At 32.9% G+C, this 25,250-nt stretch overlaps 4 protein-coding genes across 4 annotated transcripts; 3 read left to right on the forward strand and 1 right to left on the reverse strand.

Annotated features, from left to right (window-relative positions):
• On the forward strand, positions 1-2,812 carry LOC11418403 (probable leucine-rich repeat receptor-like protein kinase At1g35710). The gene is made up of 2 exons (XM_003621118.3): positions 1-1,945; positions 2,263-2,812. Exons 1-2 carry the CDS (start codon positions 1-3, stop codon positions 2,646-2,648), a joined length of 2,331 nt encoding a protein of 776 aa, XP_003621166.2. The 3' UTR covers positions 2,649-2,812.
• Positions 2,813-8,135: 5,323 nt separating this feature from the next.
• Positions 8,136-11,380, forward strand: LOC11422970 (MDIS1-interacting receptor like kinase 2). The gene is made up of 2 exons (XM_003621120.3): positions 8,136-10,443; positions 10,877-11,380. Exons 1-2 carry the CDS (start codon positions 8,145-8,147, stop codon positions 11,260-11,262), a joined length of 2,685 nt encoding a protein of 894 aa, XP_003621168.2. The 5' UTR covers positions 8,136-8,144; the 3' UTR covers positions 11,263-11,380.
• A 5,947-nt stretch (positions 11,381-17,327) lies between these two features.
• Positions 17,328-19,118, forward strand: LOC11406979 (MDIS1-interacting receptor like kinase 2). The gene is given in 2 exon segments (XM_024770295.2): positions 17,328-18,342; positions 18,733-19,118. Coding segments are annotated over 2 exon segments (1,401 nt in total).
• Positions 19,119-21,129: 2,011 nt separating this feature from the next.
• On the reverse strand, positions 21,130-24,216 carry LOC11408511 (homeobox-leucine zipper protein ATHB-20). Its single transcript, XM_003621122.4, has 3 exons — positions 23,872-24,216; positions 23,047-23,435; positions 21,130-21,729 (listed from the first exon to the last, which is right to left on the reverse strand). Exons 1-3 carry the CDS (start codon positions 23,984-23,986, stop codon positions 21,415-21,417), a joined length of 819 nt encoding a protein of 272 aa, XP_003621170.1. The 5' UTR covers positions 23,987-24,216; the 3' UTR covers positions 21,130-21,414.
• Between the last annotated feature and the right edge of the window lie 1,034 nt (positions 24,217-25,250).

The following is a 25,250-nucleotide window of genomic DNA, read 5'->3' on the forward strand; positions in this document are numbered from 1 at the left end:
ATGTGGATGGTCTTTCTTCTTATTTGGCCTTTCATTGTGGGTACTCAATCTGCCTCAGTGACATCTCAACCTCATATGGAAGCAAATGCGATATTAAATAGTGGATGGTGGAATACCTCTGATGCATATTTTAACATCACATTTCTTTGTACTTGGAAGGAGATAGTTTGCAACAAGGCTGGAAGCATAAAAAGAATCTTCATAGATTCTGCAACCACATCTGAGATTCACTTTGAAACGCTTAACTTGTCTGTTTTCCACAATTTAGAAATCCTTTTTGTCTATGGCATTGGACTACAAGGAACTATCCCAGAAGAAATTGGTCTTCTCACCAAGCTCACTGACATCGATCTATCCCATAATTCTCTTGAAGGTAAGATACCTCCTTCAATAGGAAATCTTAGACAGTTGAAGAACTTAGACATCTCATACAACAACCTTCAAGTTTCCATTCCTCACGAGTTGGGATTCATTAAAAATCTCACTTCATTAGATTTATCCCACAATAGAATCAAAGGTCAAATACCTTCTTCACTGGGAAATCTCAAACAATTAGACTACCTAGACATCTCTTGTAATAACATTCAAGGATCCATTCCACATGAGTTGGGTTTCCTGAAAAATATAACGACATTACATCTATCTGACAACAGACTCAATGGAAACTTTCCTATTTCTCTTACTGATCTCACCCAATTACTATACCTTGACATCTCAAACAATTTTCTCACTGGTGGTCTCCCATCTAACTTCGGTAAATTAAGTAACTTGAAAATCTTCCGGTTAAATAATAACTCCATTGGGGGGACCTTTCCGATTTCATTGAATTCTATCTCTCAATTAGGTTTCCTTAACATTTCAAACAATTTACTCCAAGGTAAGCTACCTTCAGATTTTTTCCCAATGATAAATTATGCAATTTCCATTGATCTCAGTGACAATCTCATAACTGGTGTAATCCCTACTCAGTTTGGAAACATTGAACAATTATTTTTAAGAAATAATAAAATCAGTGGAACGATTCCCCAATCTATTTGTAATGCCCGTTTTTTGGATTACGACATTTCCTACAATTATTTAAGGGGTCCCATTCCATTTTGTATAGATGATCCTTCTCCATTAATAGGGAATAACAATATATGTACTAACAAACTCTATGACAAAATCGAATTCCAACCTTGCCCGTCTCGCTATAATACAAAAATAGGGAAAAGTAATAAAGTAGAGCTTCACGTTGCCATTGTTCTTCCTATACTCATTATTCTAATCTTAACCTTCTCACTTATCATCTGCTTGAAACTTAATCATAATTCTATCAAGAACAAGCAAGCAGATAAATCAACAAAAAAGAATGGGGATTTCTTTTCTATATGGAATTACGATGGACAAATAGCATATGATGACATCATTAGAGCAACGGAAGATTTTGACATTAGATATTGCATTGGAACAGGAGCATATGGAAGTGTTTACAAGGCACAATTACCATGTGGAAAAGTTGTTGCCTTGAAGAAACTTCACGGCTATGAAGCAGAGCTGCCAGCTTTTGATGAAAGTTTTAGAAATGAAGTGAGAATATTATCAGAAATAAAGCACCGAAATATTGTGAAGCTTTATGGATTTTGCTTGCACAAAAGAATCATGTTTTTGATCTACCATTACATGGAGAGAGGAAGTTTGTTCTCCGTCTTGTATGATGATGCAGAGGCCATGGAATTCAATTGGAGAAAAAGGCTTAATGTTGTTAAAGGGGTTGCCTTTGGCCTATCATATCTTCATCATGATTGTACCCCTCCAATAGTGCACAGAGATGTATCTACCAGCAATATCTTGCTAAACTCTGAGTGGCATCCTAGTGTTTCTGACTTTGGAACAGCTCGACTCCTTCAATATGATTCATCAAACCGAACTATAGTTGCTGGAACCATTGGATATATAGCTCCTGGTAAATTTTTCATTGCTCTCTGTGTTCTTTTTATTCTTGTATTTATCCATTTATGTATGATGTATAGCATGAATATTTATCATCCACACAAACAAAAGATTTTATTACAAAGTTACTAATTAAAATTACTACTAACTTTATCACTAAACATGAGTTCTTGTTACGAAAAAAAAAATTATCCTTAAATATAAGCCTTATATTATATTCAGCCTTGAGATGCGAGATAAGAGTTGGAAAAATTTATAAATAAGGGTATAATACTTTTTTCAATTATTTTAGTTGCATCCTCTACTAATGGTGATTTGATCAATATGCAGAACTTGCCTATACTATGGTTGTGAGTGAAAAGTGCGATGTATATAGCTTTGGAGTTGTGGCACTTGAAACTTTAATGGGAAGACACCCTGGTGATATACTGTCATCACTTCAGTTAGCATCAACTCAAGGCATTAAGTTATGTGAAGTATTAGACCAACGTCTTCTACTTCCGAATAATGTGATGGTTTTACTTGACATAATTCGTGTTGCCACAATAGCATTTGCTTGCTTAAATCTCAATCCTTTCTCTCGACCAACAATGAAATGTGCGTCACAGAGTTTTTCCACTGAACTTACACCATTAAGCATTCCTTTGAGTGAAATTTCTGTGCAGCAACTGATGAGTCAAGAATTAAAAGCATTATTTCATATCGGGAACCTTTGAAGTAAACAATTGGGAATCAAGTTTGGTGACTTTCAAATTTGAATTCAATAAAGACATTGCAAAACTTTATTTTCATAAGTTGTTAGAAAATGTTGTAGAATTTTTTTGGTACGTTATCTCATAAGTTTGTAATGCAACTTTTCCATATCGATAATGTTCACAGTTTCCACCACCGTCCTACCTCCGTCTTTTTATTTTACTTTAATTTGCTTATTATATTTTTTTAAGACGGTTTTTATTATGAAATTAATCATACTATATGCAGTTGCAATTGTGAAATTGATGATGCTAAGTATTGAAGTTAAAATTGCCTGGACAACTTTTTTGCTAAATGTCTGCCGGAGGAAATTATTCTTTGTGGTGAATTAAGATTTTTAAATAAGTTTTTGGTCCCCAAATTAAATATTTTTTTCCTTTTTAGCCCTGGCTTGTTGGTGTTTTTGAAGCTAGATTTATTATTTAGGTTATCACTTAATGAGGTGAGATATAGATTAAGCTTTTTTTTGTTCCAAATTGTTTTTCCATTTTGTGGGAGTTATTTACTTGGAACAGTTTAGACTGGACATGGCTAGGATACCTCTTTCCCCTTTCAAGGTAATTATTGATATTTGAGGAGAATGAATTGTAAACATTTTTTTCCTAATAAACTAAAGAAATAGAGTTTAAGCTAGGATTCCTTTTTCTTTTTTTTTTGTTATCTATATAAATTTTAATTATCAAGAATTTGAATTACGACGCTATAGAATTTACTCAAAGTAAAAAAGGTTAGCTGGCCCTGTTCAACTTTAATTATTGATCAGTTATTGAATAATGCAAATATTATAAAATTACAATGCTACCTTCGGAGGACATGACGGGAAGTCATAGTTGTTCATTCACTAGGAGCTGTTTATAGTTTTTGCTTTGTGCCTTAAACTGCAACTTTCTGCTCTGCATAATTTGAATTTGACTATGTAATTCCAATCTCAAGCCCATCTTGTCATTGGGAATGTTCTAATAAATTGTTTAGATAACGGTTAAAAAAAGAGAAATGATATTTGTACAACAATTTTATGACAACTTTCTCTCTCATACTCACATGATGTACTTATCATCTCTCTTCATTTTTCTCTCTCTATTGTTTTTGACCAATGAAAAGAAAGAAAAATAAAATTCTCACAAATGTTGTCATTAAATGGTTGTCAAAATATCATACTCCTTAAAAAAAATGGTACATTCAAAGTCTTATGTTCTCCATCCATATGCATATCATTTGGATCCATGAATCCTCTCTATATTTTTCCTCTCACTCTCAACAAGCTCTAATCTTATTGTTGTGTTACTACTTGATGGGATGAGATGAGATGTGATGGGATAATGAAATTGTGAAAATGAGCTTGTTATTTATAAGAGAGGTAAGTCTTAGTTCCTTACATGCAACAACCACTTGTTTTCCATCCAAACTCCAAATGTGCAACTTGTTGCTTGCATCTCATGCATCTTGCAACATGTCAATGTATGCAACCATCCACTTTGCCACCATGCATTACGTCAGAAATGCAACTTGTCTTACATGCACCATGGACATTTGTCTTGCTACAAAAGTGGCTTTACTAATCACAATAGTGGGCTTGGATCATCACTTGGGCCAATTCCATTTATAGTCTTGGGCTTGGATAATAACTTGAGCCCATATCATTCACAATCTCCCACTTAAAGCCACTTTTGTGAGCTTCCAAAATCTCTCTACCTTGCCCATTCATGTTGCTACGTTTCCAATAGTCCATACGATGATCGACACCATATAAACTTGGTAGCATTGATTGGCTTTGTCATCACATCTGCTAGGGTATCATTGGTGTGGATCTTCTGCATATCCACACTTCCCTCCTTTACTACTTCTCGAACAAAATGATATGAACGTCAATGTTCTTTGTCTTTGAATGAAAAGATGGATTCCTTGCAATGTCCACCTGACTGCCACAATACAAAGTGATTTTCTCCTGCTTGTGCCCGAGTTCCTCCATTAACCTTTGCATCCAAATAGCTTCCTTGCATGCTTGGGTAGCTGCCATGTACTTAGCTTCTGTCGTTGACAAAGCTACAACAGTTTGTAACTTGGATAACTAACTTACAACTCCTCCTGCAAGTGTGAACACATAACTAGTAGTAGATTTTCTTTTATCATGATCACCTGCAAAATCTGACTCAAGAAATCCCCCAACGGTTAACTCTGATCCTCCGAAACATATTGCAACACCTGAGGTTCCTTTTATATACATCATGATTCTCTTAACAGCATTCCAATGCTCTTTACCAAGATCCGCCATAAACCGACCAACCATGGTCTTGTGCATACCATGACATACAAAAGGCTTCCCACCACCTATGCATACGGTACTCGAGATATTTCCATCCTCTCTGCTTCATTACTAGGACTCATACTTGAGGATAATTTAAAATTCAAAGGAAGTGGGGTAGAGGCTGGCTTACAGTCTTGCATGTTGAAGCGTTAGAAGACTTTCCTTAGATAAGTCTGACAACCGGAAAAATATCTCATCAAAGTCAATACCTTCTTTCTGAGTATATCCTTTTACCATCAATCTTGAACGATACCGTTCCACTTGATCATTTCCATCACGTTTGATCTTGTCTATCCATTTGTTTCCAATGGCTTTCCGTCCCTTTGGAAGTTCAACAAGTTCCCCTATCTTGTTTCTATGTAAGGCCTCCATTTCTTCAAGCATTGTTGTCATCCATTGAGAAACATCTGAACCGTTCAACGCCTCTTGAAAAGTTAAAGGTTCACCTTCTTCAGTTATAAGACCATATGCATCGAGGCTCGTCATAACATAGTCGGATTACCAAGATGGCGATGAGACAAAACCGCAAGTGCACGTTTTATCGAAGTAATAAAAATAGAGTATCGTTCTGACAGGGAGTTGTTCAATTTAATTAACTTTAGTTGATGATTAGAAGATAATCAAGTTGCAAAGTTAGGGTTTTCAATTGGTTGGAACAAAATATAATAATAAAAAGAGCCTCGGGATTATTGGTTCATCCTAATGACAAGTCCTTCACAAACCAAAACCTTAAACCTAGAACTTTATGTTAGACCTAATTTCTAAAGACCGATTTCCCTTTTGCCCCTCACTTTTCCTACCCAGTCTAGTGAGAGTTTTCTTCTAGCAATCAAACCTATTTCGCTGATTTGATTCCTAGAGGAAGCTTTTAAGGTTTGAAACATCCAATGTCTCAAGAATTGCAAAGACTATTTTACTGCCTTTGCAATCCTTGTCTAAATTCACTTGTTCGAATATCAAGACCCCACTTTCGTTTTATGAATTGATATTTGAGATGATGGATTAACAATTATCAAACCCTCCACTTTCGTTTCCACAATTTGATAATGGTTAATTCATGTTAAAACGGTGAATTTAGATTAGAAATTAGGGTTACATAAGATTAGGGTTAAAGCTTGGTTTGATTAGGATTATGTCGTTAGACTTATCCAACAATCCTAAGACAAGAGAAGTCTACTCACTCATGCTCATCGTAGACATAGAGAAGAAGAAGAACATAAATAAAATAACAAGAAAGTAAAAGAAAGAATTTTTATTAAGAAAGACAATTGTCACTTATTGAATTCCAAGAACAAAAGATGATTTATTGTGATGGCTAGCTACTCTATTTATATATAAATAGAGTAGCTAGCCATCACAACAAATCATCTTTATATTTGAAAAACAAAAATAAATTTGAAAAACTAAATTTGATAAAGGAAAGATTTCCCCATAATAACTTACTCATGTGGAATAAATGCTTTCTTCCTTAGGACCAGCACATTCCCCGTAGACACTACTACAAAGGAACGGGAAAATTGTTGTCATTTCCCTTTCAAAGAATGATGCATAGGAGAAATACATGTATCCTTCGTAAATGATGCTTTTACATTTTTTTCTATGTTCACATAAGACTTTTATTTCTAAATGTCGTGACACATGTGTAGCACCATCAATTAGTCTAATCATTATATCGTACAGAATATTGGTCTTTGAAGTTATGTGAAGTATTAGACCAACGTCTCCCACTTCTGAATAATATGATGGTTTTACTTGACATATAATTCGTGTTGCCTTAGTAGCATTTGCATACTTAAATCTCAATCCTTTCTCTCGACCAACAATGAAATGTGTGTCACAGAGTTTTGCCATTGAACCTACACCATCAAGTATTCTTTCGAGTGAAATTTCAGTGCAGCAACTCATGAGTCAAGAACTAAAAATATTATTTCATGTCGGGAACCGTTGAATGAAAACCATCACAATGAAGTTCAGTGTCTTTGATATTTGAATTCCATAAAGAGATTGTAAAAGTTTATTTTCCTTTCCTTGAATAAAATTGAATTACTTCTAGTTCCAATACTTACTAATATTTTAATTGAATTAAAATGAATATAGATGGTTATAATGCCTCTCTGCAAATACAATGCTTAAAACTTCACCAAAAAAAAAACACAATGCTTAAATTAATACAGTGCTTATAATGTCATAGCTGTTGAGTGATATTAGGCCCAATTTATTTTTAATCCTTATATGATATATAGAATTAAAAATCTAATTTAAGTCCTAATACTGAGCAACTCCAGAGATGTTTATTTCTCAAAAAAAAAATCCACAGTTGTTCATCCTTACGTATAACTTTTGGAGTTTGATCTTTTCCCTCTATTCTCAATTTTTAAATTATGATATGACGACTTTGTCAAATGCACAAATATAAATTAGTGGACACACTTCTATGGGTATTAATAACAAAATGTGTTAAATCTTTCTTTTAATGTATGCCATGATTATACTTTTTGTTGATGTTTGAGGCTGAAATCTATTTAGTTTATGTATTCATGAGTTGAGTTATTTATTTAACTTGGACCCTAAAAGGGACACTTATGCACAAGACTTTGTAATTGACTAAATCTATAGACGTAACCAATGGGGCAAAGCCTTTACATAAAAACAAACTAGACTTGGCTATATAGAAAAAGCAAAACAAGATGTTGAACTCAAACCGATAATTTTTTAGTTAAAATCAAATTTTTGAACTCCATATTAATCCAAGCTCCACCAAGGATTATCAAAATTTATTTTCCTTGAAACCGGAGGATTAACATCAATGAAATAATTTAATTCATCCTCCTTATTAATAAATTTGAATGATATACAAATTGTTAACGAAATATTCATGGAGGGGTCCCCTGCATAACCAATAATACCAGAAAGTCTTTGGAATTTTTTTTTTATCATGTCTCCATCAAAGCTTGCTGCTAAGGAATGTTACTTTCATTTTTTCATGTCCACACATACTAGGCTTATCTTATGCAGTGACTTATACGTAGCACAATACATGAATCAAAATATCAATTTAATTTGTAGTGAATTTTGGCGTGTGAGAATGAGTGAACAAACGAGCATGCTAGTCACATAGCATTATAAAGTTTCTTCATGCATCTTAGAACATTATATGCAACTCATTAAATCTCAACAACAACAAAAAATGAACTTGACAAAATATTTATTTCCTAATTTCAATATTCCAAAAATGTGGGTGGTCTTTCTTCTTACTTGGGGTTTGATCATGGGGACTCGATCTGGGGCAATGACATCTCAACTTCAAATGGAAGCAGATGTTATACAAAATAATGGATGGTGGTACACTTATGGTGGAGGCTTCAATATATCCAATCGTTGCAATTGGCCTGCCATATCTTGCAACAAGGTTGGAAGTATAAAAGCAATCAACATATCATTTGCATTGACATGGCAGACTCAATTTTCAACACTCAACATATCTGTTTTTCATAATTTAGAAAGTATTGTTTTCGCGTCAATTGAATTACAAGGGACTATCCCAAAAGAAATTGGTCTTCTCTCCAAGCTCACTCATCTCGATTTGTCCAATAATTTTCTTGGCGGTGAGTTACCTCCTTCACTGGGAAATCTCTCCAAGCTCATTCATCTCGATTTGTCCAATAATCGTCTTGGCGGTGAGGTACCTCCTTCACTGGGAAATCTCTCCAACCTCACTCATCTCGATTTGTCCAATAATTTTCTTGGCGGTGAGATACCTCCTTCAATAGGAAATCTTAAACAATTAGAGTACCTACACATCTCAGAAACCTACATTCAAGGTTCCATTCCACTTGAATTAGGGTTCCTGAAAAATCTCACTAGATTAGATTTATCTAAGAATAGAATCAAAGGTGAGATACCTCCTTCCCTAGGAAACCTCAAAAAATTAGAGTACCTAGACATCTCTTATAATAACATTCAAGGATCCATTCCTCACGAGTTGGGGATCATTAAGAATCTGGTTGGTTTATATCTATCCGACAATAGGCTGAATGGAAGTTTGCCTACTTCCATTACAAATCTTACACAGTTAGAAGAACTTGACATATCTGACAATTTTCTTACTGGTTCTCTCCCATATAACTTCCATCAATTAACCAAATTGCATGTGCTTCTATTAAGTAACAACTCCATTGGTGGGACCTTTCCAATTTCTTTAACAAATCTCTCTCAGTTACAAGTCCTTGACATATCTGACAATTTTCTTACTGGTTCTCTCCCATATAACTTCCATCAATTAACCAAATTGCATGTGCTTCTATTAAGTAACAACTCCATTGGTGGGACCTTTCCAATTTCTTTAACAAATCTCTCTCAGTTACAAGCCCTTGACATTTCCGACAATTTACTCCTTGGTACCCTTCCTTCTAAAATGGCCCTTTCTTCTACTAAAATGGCCCTTTCTTCTAAACAATTTTTATGGCCATATTATTATGATGAAAATTTCGTTGACCTCAGTTACAACCTCATTGGTGGTGAAATCCCTTCTCAACTTAGATATCTTTCGATCCTTAATTTAAGGAATAATAATCTTACAGGAGTGTTTCCCCAATCTCTTTGTAATGTCAATTATGTGGACATTTCCTTCAATCATTTAAAGGGTCCTCTTCCAAACTGTATTCATAATGGTTATAACACAATAATATGGAACGACGATCCATATATCAACAACAGAAGTAATAATATAAACTATGATGTTGTCATTGTTCTTCCTATCCTTTTGATTCTGATCTTAGCCTTCTCACTTCTAATATGCTTCAAACTTCGTCAAAATTCTACTAAGATCAAGCTTGCAAACACAACAATATCAACAAAGAATGGGGATTTGTTTTGTATATGGAATTTTGATGGAAAAATAGCACACGATGACATCATTAAAGCAACAGAAGACTTTGACATTAGATATTGTATTGGAACAGGAGCATATGGAAGTGTTTACAAGGCACAATTACCATGTGGAAAAGTTGTTGCAATAAAGAAACTTCACGGCTATGAAGCAGAGGTTCCATCTTTTGATGAGAGTTTCAGAAATGAAGTGAGAATATTATCAGATATAAAGCACCGGCATATCGTGAAGCTTTATGGATTCTGTCTCCACAGAAGAATCATGTTTTTGATCTACGAGTACATGGAGAAAGGTAGCTTGTTCTCTGTCTTGTATGATGAAGGTGAAGCCGTGGAATTCAATTGGAGAAAAAGGGTTAATGTTATTAAAGGTGTTGCATTTGGTCTATCATATCTTCATCATGATTGCACCCCTGCCATTGTGCATAGAGATGTATCTACGGGCAATATCTTGCTAAACTCTGAGTGGAAGCCTAGTGTTTCTGACTTTGGCACATCTCGACTCCTTCAATATGATTCATCGAATCGAACTATAGTTGTTGGAACAATTGGATATATAGCTCCAGGTAAATTTTTCATTGTTCTTTATTATCTTATTATTGCATTTTTCCATCAAATATGATACATAACATGAGCATTCATCATCTACCCAAATAACATACATGTTCATCAGTTTTTACTACGAATTTCTGAAAACTGTACTACTAACTTTGTCCCTTAATATAAATCTCATTTTAAATTATTAATTAAATATATTCACTTATTTTAGAGTTAAATTTTCTAATAATAAATTTAATCCGTTTCTCTTTCAAAGGTATTTTTAGAATATTTAGAACATTTATCACAAATTAGAATATTTATCGCAAAATAGACACATTAAATACATTGTTAGTATTTCTTTATATATGTGGAAATATAGTTATTGAGCAGCAAATTTCAATTATTATTTTTTTTTTTTGCATCATTTAATCTACATATGGTGACTTGATAAATTTGCAGAACTTGCATACACCATGGTTGTGAGTGAAAAGTGCGATGTATATAGTTTTGGAGTTGTGGCACTTGAAACTTTAATGGGAAGACACCCTGGTGATATACTGTCATCACTTCAGTTAGCATCGACTCAAGGGATGAAATTATGTGAAGTATTAGACCAACGTCTCCCACTTCCAAATAATGTAAAGGTTTTACTGGACATAATTCGTGTTGCCGTAGTAGCATTTGGATGCTTAAATCTCAACCCTTGCGCTCGACCATCAATGAAAAGTGTGTCACAGAGTTTTGTCATAGAGCTTGCACCACTAAACATTCCGTTGAGTGAAATTTCAGTGCAGCAACTCATGAGTCATGAACTCAAAGCATTATTGCATATTGTGAACCCTTGAAACTGTAACATTTGCATATGTGATAAAAAATGTTGTTGCTAATGTATTTCAAATGTATGTGTGTCTGTTTGCAAGTCTTCTGTATTTTGAATAAACTGTAACACGTTGATAGTAAAAACAATGCTAAACTTCACTTTTCGTCCTCTAAGTTTTAAAATGTTGCAATTTTGGCCCCTTATTAAAAAAATGGCAAAAGTGACCCCCTATGTTTAGGGAAATATGCTCTTTTGACCTCCTAACATAAGGGAAATATGCTTTTTGACTCCTTATCTTTACAAAAAGTTGCGATTATGGCCTATTTTTTGGGACAAGTGGCGTCTTCTCAGCAATTTTTGGATGAAAGGGGCCAAATTGCTATTTTTTTTAATAGGGGGCCAAAACCAAAATTGCAACATTTTAAAACATAGGGGGCGAAAAGTGCAGTTTAGCCTGAAAACAATTATATGTCACCAAAGCCGGTAAAACCAAAGAGTAAAGCAGATAGACAATAAAGGTAAAAGATAACACCCTATGCCTTAGTGATAATTACTTATCTTCAGAAGCAGTTACTCATCAAACAATTTTCTTCACATGAGGGGGAAATTCAATAATTAGTATTTTCCTCTCATTTGATGCAATTTCTATATCAGAACTATACCAAAAAGCTAAATTCAAAATAGCCAAAATGAAAACTACAAACAATACAATTTGAAGCAATAAGATTACAATTGAAAAATAGCCAGAATGATTACTACTCATCCTTTGAGATGCATTGTCAATAATATTAAGGGTTTCACCATAATATATATATATATATGCCTCTAAGTAGGTCTTTTTGAACACCAAAATTTATTTAATAACTATATTTCTGCTCAAGACGGACAGAGACTGGTGATTAAGAGGCTACAAACTCAAGATACCGTATATAGACGGAACATCCAAAATAAACACCATAAAAAACTCCTAACACGGCACCCCACACCTAACCAAGCCCTATCCTTTAAAACCAATGAGAACAACACCCACGAAAAAAACTTCACCACCTAATTCTGCCTCTAAGTAGGTTGCGTGATAATATAAAAAATTCAAGTTAGTAAGGCATATATATTATCAACTCCATCGATAATTGCATTGGTAAATATTATCGGGTTTTTTCTAAATTATCTTTGAAAAATGGTGAGTAATTTACCCACCAACCAATGAATATGAGCAATTTATTGGTGGGATCAAGATAGTTCATGAATATGTGCTTATGTGGTTACTGTGTATTGGTTGGGGTAAATTATCCACCATTTTTCCATGGGTACCCAAGTTGTCACCATATTATCCACACAAATAAGATAGAGACCAAATTATTTATATTTTCTTTCCAAGAACTTAAAGTTGTTTTTCCTTCTCGAGAACCAAATTAAATCACGCAACTTATTTCGGGGACTAAAATGTATTTCACTTAAAGAAAAATGTTTGTATTTTATTTGTTTAATTGAATGTTTAGGAACGTAAAAGACACTAAAGTTGACCGGTTGACGAACAAAACTTACATACACATCAAAGAAAAATAATTCCTAGACGTACCATTGGGGCAAAGGCTTTACAATTATATTATATTATATTAATTACAATAATTTGCTGTATATAAATAATTGTGAAAGTTTATGTCAACAATAATATGAAAATCGTGTATTTAAAAAGCAAAGAAGGTTGACAAAAAAAAAAAACAAGTTATTCACATATCCTAGCTCGACACATAAAAATGTCGAAATGGTTATGTCAAATGTCATAATCAGGATTTGAATCTAAAATTTTTCATTTGAGTGAGTTTCTGATGAAAAAAAAAGAAAGATGGTTGAATATTCACAATTGTTCTTGAACTCCGTATTAGTTCAAGCTCCTTTCTTAGGAATTGCGATGATAGAATTAATCTCGTTGAAATATATTTTTTTTTGGTACACAATCTCGTTGGAATATACTTTACTAAGCTTTTATTCTGATAGAATTAATCTCGTTGGATTTTTCTCATAACTTTAGTATGACTTCTTTCAAATTAAATTAAATTTGATAACTATCAATAAATATTACGAGATAAATTAATTCATCATCCCAATTGATAAATTAAAAATAAGGCATTCAAATTGATAACAAATTTGATAATATAATTAACTTTCTTATGTAAATAAATATATTCTCATGTGTCCTTCAAAGCTTGCTAATAAAGACATAAACTTTCATTCACTAGGAATGTTTCTTTCAATTTTTCATGTCCACACATACTATAGGCTTATCTTATGCAGTAACATATACGTAGCACAATAATGAAAGAAAATATTAAATTGTGCTGAATTGGCGCGTGAGAATGTGAGTGGCCAACGAGCATGTTAGTCTCATCCGTTTGGTGTGCATGATATGATAGAAATAGGATAGAATAACATACTGGATAAGGATAGGATACGATAGTAACAAGATAAACATTATCATATCATGTGTTTGGTGCAACACATGATAAGAAATAACATTATTTTTTAAACATTTTCCATTAATTCATGCATTACTCAAATCAAACCAGAAAAATTACAAAATTACAAACCACTGTTCGTGCATAAATGGAAATTGGAGAATCAATTGTTGTGTTCCATAAGAACAATTCTTGTATATGTAGAAATTACGAACCAAACGAATTACAAGAAGAAGGGTCAAATGTTTTTAGTGGAATTGAATCCTCCATGTGATTTAACGGAAAAATAAAATTGTGGTGAAAGCTTGAAAGTAATAGAATTGATATCGATTTGAAACAAGAAGCATGCCCATCTTTTTTAATCGATTTAAAACTGATATAATTGATATCCATTTGAAACAAGAAGCAGTTTCCTCCATGTGATAACGTTGAAACTGCTATTGATTAGGGAGATAATTGACATCGATTGGATATAATTAAATCAACGGATCGAAAAACTGGAATTGGAATTTAATTGAAGAAACAAGAAGTAGTGGAATTGGAATATAATCGATATTGATTGGGAAAATAATCGAAAAAAAATGAAAAAAGAAAAAAAACTAGAAGCAATGAGAGTCGAAGGAAGTTTTTGAGGAATATAGAATACGCGTGTTTGATAGTTATGCTATCGGTTGCTAACCAACCAAAAACCAGAGATAAAAATAACAAAAGGTGAATAGGATAGGATTAAAAATAGGTTTAAGTTATCCAATCCTATTGGTGCACCAAACACCGGATTGAATATTCAGGATATGATAGTGTTATCATATCATGTCTCCTTATCATGCGCATCAAACGGATCCTAAAGGTTATTCATACACCTTAGAACATTATCTGCAATTTATGAAGCACGGATACAGACACGGACACGTCCCCTGACACGGCGACAAAGTTAATAATTTGAAAAAAAATCACATAATTTAGTGTAATTACAAGTGTCGGTGTCGTGTCGTGTCGGACACGACACATGTCCGACACTGAAACACGTCTAATCCGAGGAGTGTCCGTGTTTCATAGTCTGCAATTCATTAGTTAAAAAAAAAAAAAAAAACACATGAACTTGCCAAAATATATAGTTTCTAATTTCTCTGGTCCAATAATGTGGAAGATCTTTCTTAATGACATCTCAAATTCAAATGGAAGCAAATGGTATGTAGTAGACACACTTCTATGGGTATTTATAGCAAAATGTGTTAAATCATTCGGTTAATGTCTGCCATGATTACACTTTTTGTTGGTGTTCTACTGTTCTTGAAGCTTGAGTTATTTGAGGCTAAAATCTATTTAGTTTATATCTTTACGAGTTGAGATATTAATTCAATTTTTTTTTATTCCATATTGTTTTTACTATATTAGTGATGCTGTGGGCTGAATTTGGCTTATTTGGAACAGGATTCCTCCTTCCCCTTTCAACGCAATTGATTTTGGAAATAAATAGACTAAATTGATATATAGACTCCGGTATATTAGAAAGAAACAGGTTAACCCTAGACGTAACCAATGTGGCAAAGCCTTTACATAGAAAGAAACGGGTTAACTCTAGACTTGTGGTATATTAATTAAAACAACCCCGCAATACTATTTTTCTTTGAAGTGTGTTAGATTAGTTTTATTTTTTAAATTATTAAAAAATTATTAAGGGAAAAAGTATAGATTTTAACATAAGAATGGACGGGAATATAATTCAAGTTTCTCTAAGTGGAGGAGAGGGAAATGTTTCCTAGTATAGTGTAGATATTTGGTTAGTCATGGTGATTTGATCAATATGTAAAACTTGGGATATATTGTCATCACTTCAATTTGCATCAACTCTCGGCATGAAATTATTATGTGAAGTATTAGAACAACATCCCCTATTTCCAAATAATGTGATGGTTTTACTTGACATAATTCGTGTTGTCATTGTAGCATTTGCATGCTTAAATCTCAATCCTTGCTCTTGACCAACAATGAAATGCGCGTCATGAGAGTTTTTCCATTGAACGTACACCATTAAGTATTCCTTTGAGTGATATTTCAATGTAGCAACTAATTAGTGAAGAACTAAAAGCATTATTTCACCCTTGCAAGAAACACTTCAGAAGCTTGAATTAATATTTAGTTTATCCATTCTAATAGGTTTTTTCTTAGGAATTTTTCGGGGATGTCCTGAGCTGACCTAGCTGTCTTTTTTTCTTTTTTTTTTTTTTTACTATTTCTAAGTTCTCGTAGGTGTTTTTCGTAGGAATTTGTCTTTGAAAATCATTGTATTTTAGAGATACCTGTTTTTCTCGGAAATCGTAGGAAATATCAAGATTTCTAATGTAAGTTTGGCAATAGCGTGTGGAAAGAATCTTACTTCTTTTGGTCCAGCATGTACCAAAAGAATGATGCAAAAGAGAAAAACATGTATCCTTCATAAATAATGCTATTAAATTTTTCCATCTTCACACTAGACTTTTATATCTAATTTCGTCAAACATGTGTAGCACAATCAATGAGTCTAATCATTAAATCGTACTGAATATTGGTCTGTGAGAATGACACCATTATAAATGTTCTATATACATATTAGAACAATGTATGAAATTCATTAGATCTCAAAAAATGAACTTAACAAAATATTTAGTTTCCAATTCCTATGGTCCAAAAATGAGGATGGTCTTTCTTCTTATCTGGATTTTCATTGTAGGTACTCAATCTGCCACAATGAAATCTCAACTTCAAATGGAAGCAAATGCTATAATGAATAGTGGATGGTGGAACACGTCTGATGCATATTTCAACATCTCCAATCTTTGTAAATGGCTTGAGATAATTTGCAACAAGGCTGGAAGCATAAAAGAAATCTACAAATATTCTGCAACGACGTCTGAGATTCACTTTACAACGCTCAACTTGTCTGTTTTCCAAAATTTGGAAAGGTTAGTTGTCCAGGGAGTTGGACTACAAGGGATTATCCCGAAAGAAATTGGTCTACTCTCGAAACTCACTTATATTGATATGTCTTATAATGATCTTGAAGGTGAGATACCTCATTCGCTTGGAAATCTTACAGTTAAAGAAACTATACATCTTTAACAACATAATCAGTGGTGAGATACCTTCTTCAATAGGAAGTCTAGAGCAATTAGAGTACCTAGACATGTCTTATAATAACATTCAAGGATCCATTCCTTATGGTTTGGGGTTCCTAAAAAATCTCACTAGATTATATCTATCTAAAAATAGAATCAAAGGTGAGATACCTCCTTTGATAGGAAATCTCAAACAATTAAAGTACCTAGACATCTCATATAATAAAATTCAAGGATCCATTCCTCATGGTTTGGGGCTCCTGCAAAATCTCAAAAGATTATATCTATCTCACAATAGGCTGAATGGAAGTTTGCCTACTTCCATTACAAATCTTACACAGTTAGAAGAACTTGACATATCTGACAATTTTCTTACTGGTTCTCTCCCATATAACTTCCATCAATTAACCAAATTGCATGTGCTTCTATTAAGTAACAACTCCATTGGTGGGACCTATCCAATTTCTTTAACAAATCTCTCTCAATTACAAACCCTTGACATTTCCCACAATTTACTTCTTGGTACCCTTCCATCTAAAATGGTCCTTTCTTCTGAACAATCATGGGCATATTATAATTATGAAAATTCCGTTGACCTTAGTTACAACCTCATTGGTGGTGAAATCCCTTCTCAACTTGAATATCTTTCACACCTTAATTTAAGGAATAATAATCTTACAGGAGTGTTTCCCCAATCTCTTTGTAATGTCAATTATGTGGACATTTCCTTCAATCATTTAAAGGGTCCTCTTCCAAACTGTATTCATAATGGTTATAACATAATAATATGGAACGACAATGCATATATCAACAAAAGAAGTAATAATATAAACTATGATGTTGTCATTGTTCTTCCTATCCTTTTGATTCTGATCTTAGCCTTCTCACTTCTAATATGCTTCAAACTTCGTCAAAATTCTACTAAGATCAAGCTTGCAAACACAACAATATCAACAAAGAATGGGGATTTGTTTTGTATATGGAATTTTGATGGAAAAATAGCACACGATGACATTATTAAAGCAACAGAAGACTTTGACATTAGATATTGCATTGGGACAGGAGCATATGGAAGTGTTTATAAGGCACAATTACCATGTGGAAAAGTTGTTGCAATAAAGAAACTTCACGGCTATGAAGCAGAGGTTCCATCTTTTGATGAGAGTTTCAGAAATGAAGTGAAAATATTATCAGATATAAAGCACCGACATATCGTGAAGCTTTATGGATTCTGTCTCCACAGAAGAATCATGTTTTTGATCTACGAGTACATGGAGAAAGGTAGCTTGTTCTCTGGCTTGTATGATGAAGTTGAAGCCGTGGAATTCAATTGGAGAAAAAGGGTTAATGTTATTAAAGGTGTTGCATTTGGTCTATCATATCTTCATCATGATTGCACCCCTGCCATTGTGCATAGAGATGTATCTACTGGCAATATCTTGCTAAACTCGGAGTGGAAGCCTAGTGTTTCTGACTTTGGCACATCTCGAATCCTTCAATATGATTCATCAAATCGAACTATAGTTGTTGGAACAATTGGATATATAGCTCCAGGTAAATTTTTCATTGTTCTTTATTATCTTATTATTGAATTTTTCCATTAAATATGATACATAACATGAGCATTCATCATCTACCCAAATAACATACATGTTCATTAGTTTTACTACGAATTTCTGAAAACTGTACTACTAACTTTGTCCCTTAATATAAGTCTCATTTTAAATTACTAATTAAATATATTCACTTATTTTAGAGTTAAATTTTTTAGAATATTTAGAACATTTATCACAAATTAGAATATTTATCGCAAAATAGACACATTAAATACATTGTTAGTATTTCTTTATATATGTGGAAATATAGTTATTGAGTAGTAAATTTCAATTTTTTTTTTTTTTTTGCATCCTTTAATCTACTTATGGTGACTTGATAAATTTGCAGAACTTGCATACACCATGGTTGTGAGTGAAAAGTGCGATGTATATAGTTTTGGAGTAGTGGCACTTGAAACTTTAATGGGAAGACACCCTGGTGATATACTATCATAGCTTCAGTTAGCATCGACTCAAGGCATGAAATTATGTGAAGTATTAGACCAGCGTCTCCCACTTCCAAATAATGTGAAGGTTTTACTTGACATAATTCGTGTTGCCGTAGTAGCATTTGGATGCTTAAATCTCAACCCTTGCGCTCGACCATCAATGAAAAGTGTGTCACAGAGTTTTGTCCCAGAGATTGCACCATTAAACTTTCTGTTGGGTGAAATTTCAGTGCAGCAACTCATGAGTCAAGAATTCAAAGCATTATTCCATATTGTGAACCCTTGAAACTGTAACATTTGCATATGTGATAAAATGTTGTTGGTAATGTATTTCAAATGTATGGGTGTCTGTTTGCAAGTCTTCTGTATTTTGAATAAACTATAACACGTTGATAGTAAAAAAAATGATATGTCACCAAAGCCGGTAAAACCAAAGAGTAAAGCAGATAGACAATAAAGGTAAAAGATAACGCCCTATGCCTTTGTGATAATTACTTATCTTCAGAAGCAGTTACTCATCAAACAATTTTCTTCACATGAGGGGGAAATTCAATAATTAGTATTTTCCTCTCGTTTGATGCAATTTCTATATCAGAACTATACCAAAAAGCTAAATTGAAAATAGCTTAAATGAAAACTACAAACAATACAATTTGAAGCAATAAGATTACAATTGAAAATAGCCAGAATGATTACTACTCATCCTTTAAGATGCATTGTCAATAATATTAAGGGTTTCACCATAATATATATATATCTGCCTCTAAGTAGGTTTTTTTGAACACCAAAATTTAATTAATAACCATATTTCTGCTAAAGATGAATAGAGACTGGTGATTAAGAGGCTACAAACTCAAGACGCCGTATATAGACGGAACATCCAAAATAAACACCATAAAAAACCCTAACATCCCACACCTAACCAAACCCTATCCTTTAAAACCAATGAGAACAACACCCACAAAAAAACTTCACCACCTAATTCTGCCTCTAAGTAGGTTGCATGATAATATAAAAAATTCAAGTTAGTAAGGCATATATATTATCAACTCCATCGATAATTGCATTGGTAAATATTATCCACACAAATAAGATAGAGACCTTTTGTCAAAAAAAAAAAAAAAAAAAAGATAGAGACAAAATTATTTATATTTTCTTTCCCAAGAACTAAAAGTTGTTTTTCCTTCACGAGAACCAAATTAAATCACGCAACTTGTTTCGGGGACTAAAATGTATATTACCTTAAAGAAAAATGTTTGTATTTTATTTGTTTAATTGAATGTTTAGGAACGTAAAAGACACTAAAGTTGACCGGTTGACGAACAAAACTTACACTTAATGAAAAATAATTCCTAGATGTACCATTGGGGCAAAGGCTTTACAAACATAAACAATTCCTAGATGTATTTCAAATGTATGGGTGTCTGTTTTCCAGCTCCCTTTAAAAGTGGCGTTGTATTAGACCGGAAATGTTGTAGTGGAAAATAAATAACACTTCTATGTATTGACCTCAACCATGAGTTTAAATAATAGTTACCATAACACTTGCAGTCGTTTCATTATCATCAAATTGTGGTGACATATATTTATCTTAAACAATGATCTCTATTTAAGAATGTTAATTTTTTTGTACACATGCATCAAAATCTTGACCCCACCTTCTTTGCTGTTGGCCGGTAGTGGTACTGCTTTATAAACTATCAGCCAAATTTTGCTCATTTTCAGCCAATAATCGAGATGCATGACTCATATCACACTTTATTTCTCATCATACCCCCTCAATCTAAACTTTCTATCAATGATTTTGCATGAAATTGTCCCTGTCATGATCAATATTCTCATGATTCCAAAGTATACTATATTATGAATTGAAATTAATGATTAAAGAAAGAATGCAAACGAAAAATCCCATTTTTATTCATGGCCCATACAACATGCCAGAGCTGGCAATCCACTGAGGGAGCACATGTACCTTAACTAAAATTTGTAATTTTTTATTTCAACATCACAAAAACATTATTTTATATTTTGCATCACAATAAAGTATGGAAAAGAAAAAGCTAGCACTACTCTATGTGACCCAATTATGATTTAATTCTAGATCTTACGTAGATCTGTTTCAACTTTACCTACAACATAAACAAATCCAAAAACTAATTAATAGAAAAATAAAGTTATTATTATAGTGTGTGTTTAATATGAGTTAGGATTCTCTCTATTTCAAATTGATAAATGAATTTTTCGAGGGTGAACCCTTAGCATTTCTAATAATAAATGAATTTTGTCGTAATAAAAAATGAAGTTTTATTGTATTATTCGTAATTTTCTTGCTTCTCATTTTGACCCTTAAAAAAACAACATAACTTCAAATATCTGCAACTATAATTGTGATCAATATATAAATATTTTAGAGGTCTCTATAATGCCATTGTAAGTTTGTAACTGCAATTGTCTCCACATTAGTCACATTCTTCTGTATTTTTCCGCAATAATAAGGTTTGCAGCATAACTCTAATCGCAATTTTGAACCATTTGATCAATGATATCCAAAATTAATAATAAGGCCAATGAAAATGATGCATCTATGCCCAAGGCCAGAGGTTCTGATGCTCATCAATGTTGTGAAACATGCTGCTGAAGTTTTCATCTTGAATATCTGGTCTTGATGTGAATTGAAGAAGTTGGGGTATGTTGTTTGGATTTAATGAAGTTGGTAGAAGGCTAATTAGGTTTCTACCATTCTGTGAAGAAACAGAACTGTTCAAAGCTTGTGTTCTTGAGAGATCTAAATTAATGTTTAAGCTATTATCACTTCCATTGCTCCAAGAACCCTCAGTTTCTTTCATTAGGTATTTTGTTCCACCTTCGCACCAATCCTTGCTTTTTAATGCTTCTAACTGCAATGCAACACCATTAGGTTAAAACATAAAAGTGTAACAAAGTATATCTAGTTACATTAATTTTTAAACTATATGATGATTGAAACCGTGTTCGAGTCTAACACCGATACATTAGGTTACATTCTATCGATGCACAAACACGGCAACATTTATAATAATTTGGATAAATGCAATTGTTGAATGTAACTTTATATGTTGGTATAGTGTTGGTATTGAACACATGTCAGACACTAAATATATCTCAAATATGAAGTGTCTGAAAATCAAAATTACATTCGATTATCTATATTTATATAAAGGTGACAACTAGGGTACCCATGGAAGAATGGTGGGTAATTTACCCCAACCAATACACATTAGTCACATAAGCACATTTTTAAGTTGTATCCATGAACTATCTTGACCCCACCAACAAATTGCTCATTTTCATTGGTTGGTGGGTAAATTACCCACCATTCTTCAAAGGTAATCTAGAAAAAACCTTATATAAAATCCACCAATTTCAATACAATTTTACTATTTTAAATTTTTTAACATGTGCAAATTTATACATGATAGAAAAACTTTTTAAATATTATCAGCCTCTTCATGTCAATTTCAGCATTGTTTTCTCCATGTGTTAAAGCATATTAGTTGGATCTGATGTAACTATGTCTTGTGCTTAGAAACATGGAATGGAACTAAAACACATATAATGAATACAAAAAGAAAAACATTAATTTGAAGCTATGGGATCTGAGTCTGACAATGATACTGACTCTTAACAAGAATGGCCAACAATTAATCAAGCAGAGAAAGTTAATATGTGGATATTGGTCACTTTATAATGTCAATAGTACCTATAGAATCATAATGCATTAAATATAAAAAAGCACAAAACTCAAACAATAAAAAGATGTTCAAATTGTAATAAAGTCAAATTTTCTTCCAGCACAAAAGTATCAATTTATCTATATCAATTACAAAGGAGAAAAAAATTGTATTTATCCAATCATACTTTCATATTCAATGTCTCAAATCACTTCTCTCTCTTGAGTAAAATTTTAGGTAAAACAATAATAGTTAATGACACGTAGGGAGTTGAATAACTCAACTGATTTAAGCTAAGGGAAGAATTTGAGCTCTTGTATTCAAATCAAGATGATAGATTAAAATATTAATCTAACAAACTAACTTTAACATTTTTCATTAAAAACAAAAAAGTTAATGATACATTGAACTTTGAAAATATCAAATAGATAGAAACACAATTTTTTTATAAAAGCACATTTAAATTAGAAAAGAGAGAGTATAAGGTAACTAATATTTCTTTACCTCTCCTTGTAGTTTCTGATTATGAACTTTAAGTGCATCATTTTCATCCTTGACAGCTTCAAATTTCTTCTTGAGGACTTCATATTCATTCTCAAGTTGCTTTGTTTTGCATCTTGCTCTTCTATTCTGAAACCATATAGCAATTTGTCTAGGCTGCAACCCTAAAGCCTTAGCAAGTTGCACTTTTCTTTCTGGATCAAGCTTGTTCCCAAATTCAAAGCTCTTCTCAAGGGCCTGCACTTGATCCAAATTCAGTCTGATCTTCTTCTTCTCTCCACTTTGGAATCCATCATCAGATAACTCATCATCTCCATGCACTTCATGATGATCATGACACTTGTTCTCAATGCCCGAAAATGACATTGATTTCTTCAACAAAAAAGGCGCACCTAAGACAAAACAAAAAAGTGCTCGTGTTGTAATAGTTCTGAATTATGGTCCACAAATGAAAGTATAGTCCAATTACGGTTTTAAATTGCTATACAGCCGCAGATGTAGTTATGCTACGAAAGTTTATGTTGCGGAAAAATGTGACCAATGCGGTTGTAATAGTGGTTGTGATACCGTTGCAGAGACCTCAAAATATGTTGTGATGTGACCACAATTATGTTTACAGACTACAATTTAAAACCATGACTCCAATAATAAAGTTTTAAAGGACTCTGTGATGACATTGCAACCACAATCACAGTCGCATGGGTTCTAATTGTGAGTATTTTGTCACAATAAAGTTTGTAGCACGACCGCAACTGCAATTTAAAACACGAATAAAATCGATTAACTTTTTATGATATAAAGAGATAAAAGAGAGTATGAGAGATTTACCTTGTTGAAAGTGTTGAGGTGGAAAAGAAGGGAAGGTGTTGAGAGAAGTTGAAGGGAGTTGATCATGATCTTCATGAGGGTTAAACATGAAACTATGAGGTGGTGGGAATGCCATATTGAATGCTAGTGATATGATACATTCATGCAAATATGTGACTTGTTTTTGTTTTTCTTGTGTCTCTCTCTAGATCTCTAGTTAAATTTATGTAGCTATACTATATTCATCTGTCACATGATATAATATATGTTCAGAGGGGTTTGGCACTCACTTTCATGGTGACAAAAGTATTGGAAAGGGAGATGATGATGACGAATATAATGATGGGTGCAGAGACTCAAAGGAAAGTGATGTTAAGGCATAGAGAAAAAACAAATCTGATAGTATCTGTACCGTATTTTACTTTATATTTAAACTATTTTATTTATTATTTTAGCTTTTAATAATATTATTTTAAATTTTAATTAAAAAAATTAAATATCATTAAAATAAGAAATATCCTAATATAATATGAAGAATATTCTCTATACTATACCAGCGAAAAGACAGACACTCAGTCTTTGCACTTTTTTTGTTACGCTAACATTTGAAAATTATGAACTCTATTTTTTTATCAAATTTTGATTTTGATTAAAACTAAAAATATAAATGTTTGTTGCAACTTGGGTTTTTTAGGTTTGTTACAACTTGAAAGTCACAAATATTGTACATATAATTTTAATCAAAATTAAAACTTTATATAAAAATTATCGCTCATAATTTGCATGTGTTGACGAAATAAAAATAGTAGAAAGACAACCCATTTGGGGTTGGCCTAGTGGTTGGCTTGGGATCTTGGAGTTTGCTCCTCCAAAGCTCTCAGATTCGATTCCTTCTGGTGCCAATTTTGGTGGGCTAAGTCCATACAGAGCTTTTTTTGGCTTTAAACGGGACCCCCGCAAGTGAGCGGTGGGATTGGTCCCCTCGGATTAGTCGGTCCTTGGATCGGATACCGAGTTTTCAAAAAAAACAAAATAATAGTAGAAAGACAGACACTTGTGTACCCGTCTTTTCAACCATAATTTATATTTTTTCTAAAAAAAAATCTATAGAAAAATACTCTTTTAATTTAAGAGAAATGTTATAAACACTCTATAATATTTTTTCTAACACACACTTTTTTATTAGGTAAAACTCGTTAGGTCTCTCCATTTTAAGTGGAATTCATTTTCAAATTGTATATCTACATAAGTTTCACCCAACAAGAGGTGGTATTAGTAAGAAAGTTTTCATAGTAGCTCATATTACTCCGCCATCTCAAATTATATGATGTTTTGATCATTTTACACAAATTAAGAAGTGTAAATAATGTTGTATGAAAAAGAGAAATTATAAGTAGTTT

Source organism: Medicago truncatula, chromosome 7, assembly GCF_003473485.1.
Source record: "Medicago truncatula cultivar Jemalong A17 chromosome 7, MtrunA17r5.0-ANR, whole genome shotgun sequence".
In the NCBI taxonomy this organism is placed as follows: domain Eukaryota; kingdom Viridiplantae; phylum Streptophyta; class Magnoliopsida; order Fabales; family Fabaceae; genus Medicago; species Medicago truncatula.

What these genes read in the sequence shown, in the direction of transcription:
- LOC11408511 (XM_003621122.4), bottom strand. Translation starts at nt 23,986, where the DNA reads ATGGCATTCCCACCACCTCATAGTTTCATGTTTAACCCTCATGAAGAT. An exon ending in ACCTCAACACTTTCAACAAG is followed by an intron (nt 23,436 to 23,871) that starts GTAAATCTCTCA and finishes GTTTTGTCTTAG; the next exon opens with GTGCGCCTTTTTTGTTGAAG. An exon ending in ATCAGAAACTACAAGGAGAG is followed by an intron (nt 21,730 to 23,046) that starts GTAAAGAAATAT and finishes GTTGCATTGCAG; the next exon opens with TTAGAAGCATTAAAAAGCAA.
- LOC11422970 (XM_003621120.3), top strand. Translation starts at nt 8,145, where the DNA reads ATGCAACTCATTAAATCTCAACAACAACAAAAAATGAACTTGACAAAA. An exon ending in AATTGGATATATAGCTCCAG is followed by an intron (nt 10,444 to 10,876) that starts GTAAATTTTTCA and finishes ATAAATTTGCAG; the next exon opens with AACTTGCATACACCATGGTT.
- LOC11418403 (XM_003621118.3), top strand. Translation starts at nt 1, where the DNA reads ATGTGGATGGTCTTTCTTCTTATTTGGCCTTTCATTGTGGGTACTCAA. An exon ending in CATTGGATATATAGCTCCTG is followed by an intron (nt 1,946 to 2,262) that starts GTAAATTTTTCA and finishes ATCAATATGCAG; the next exon opens with AACTTGCCTATACTATGGTT.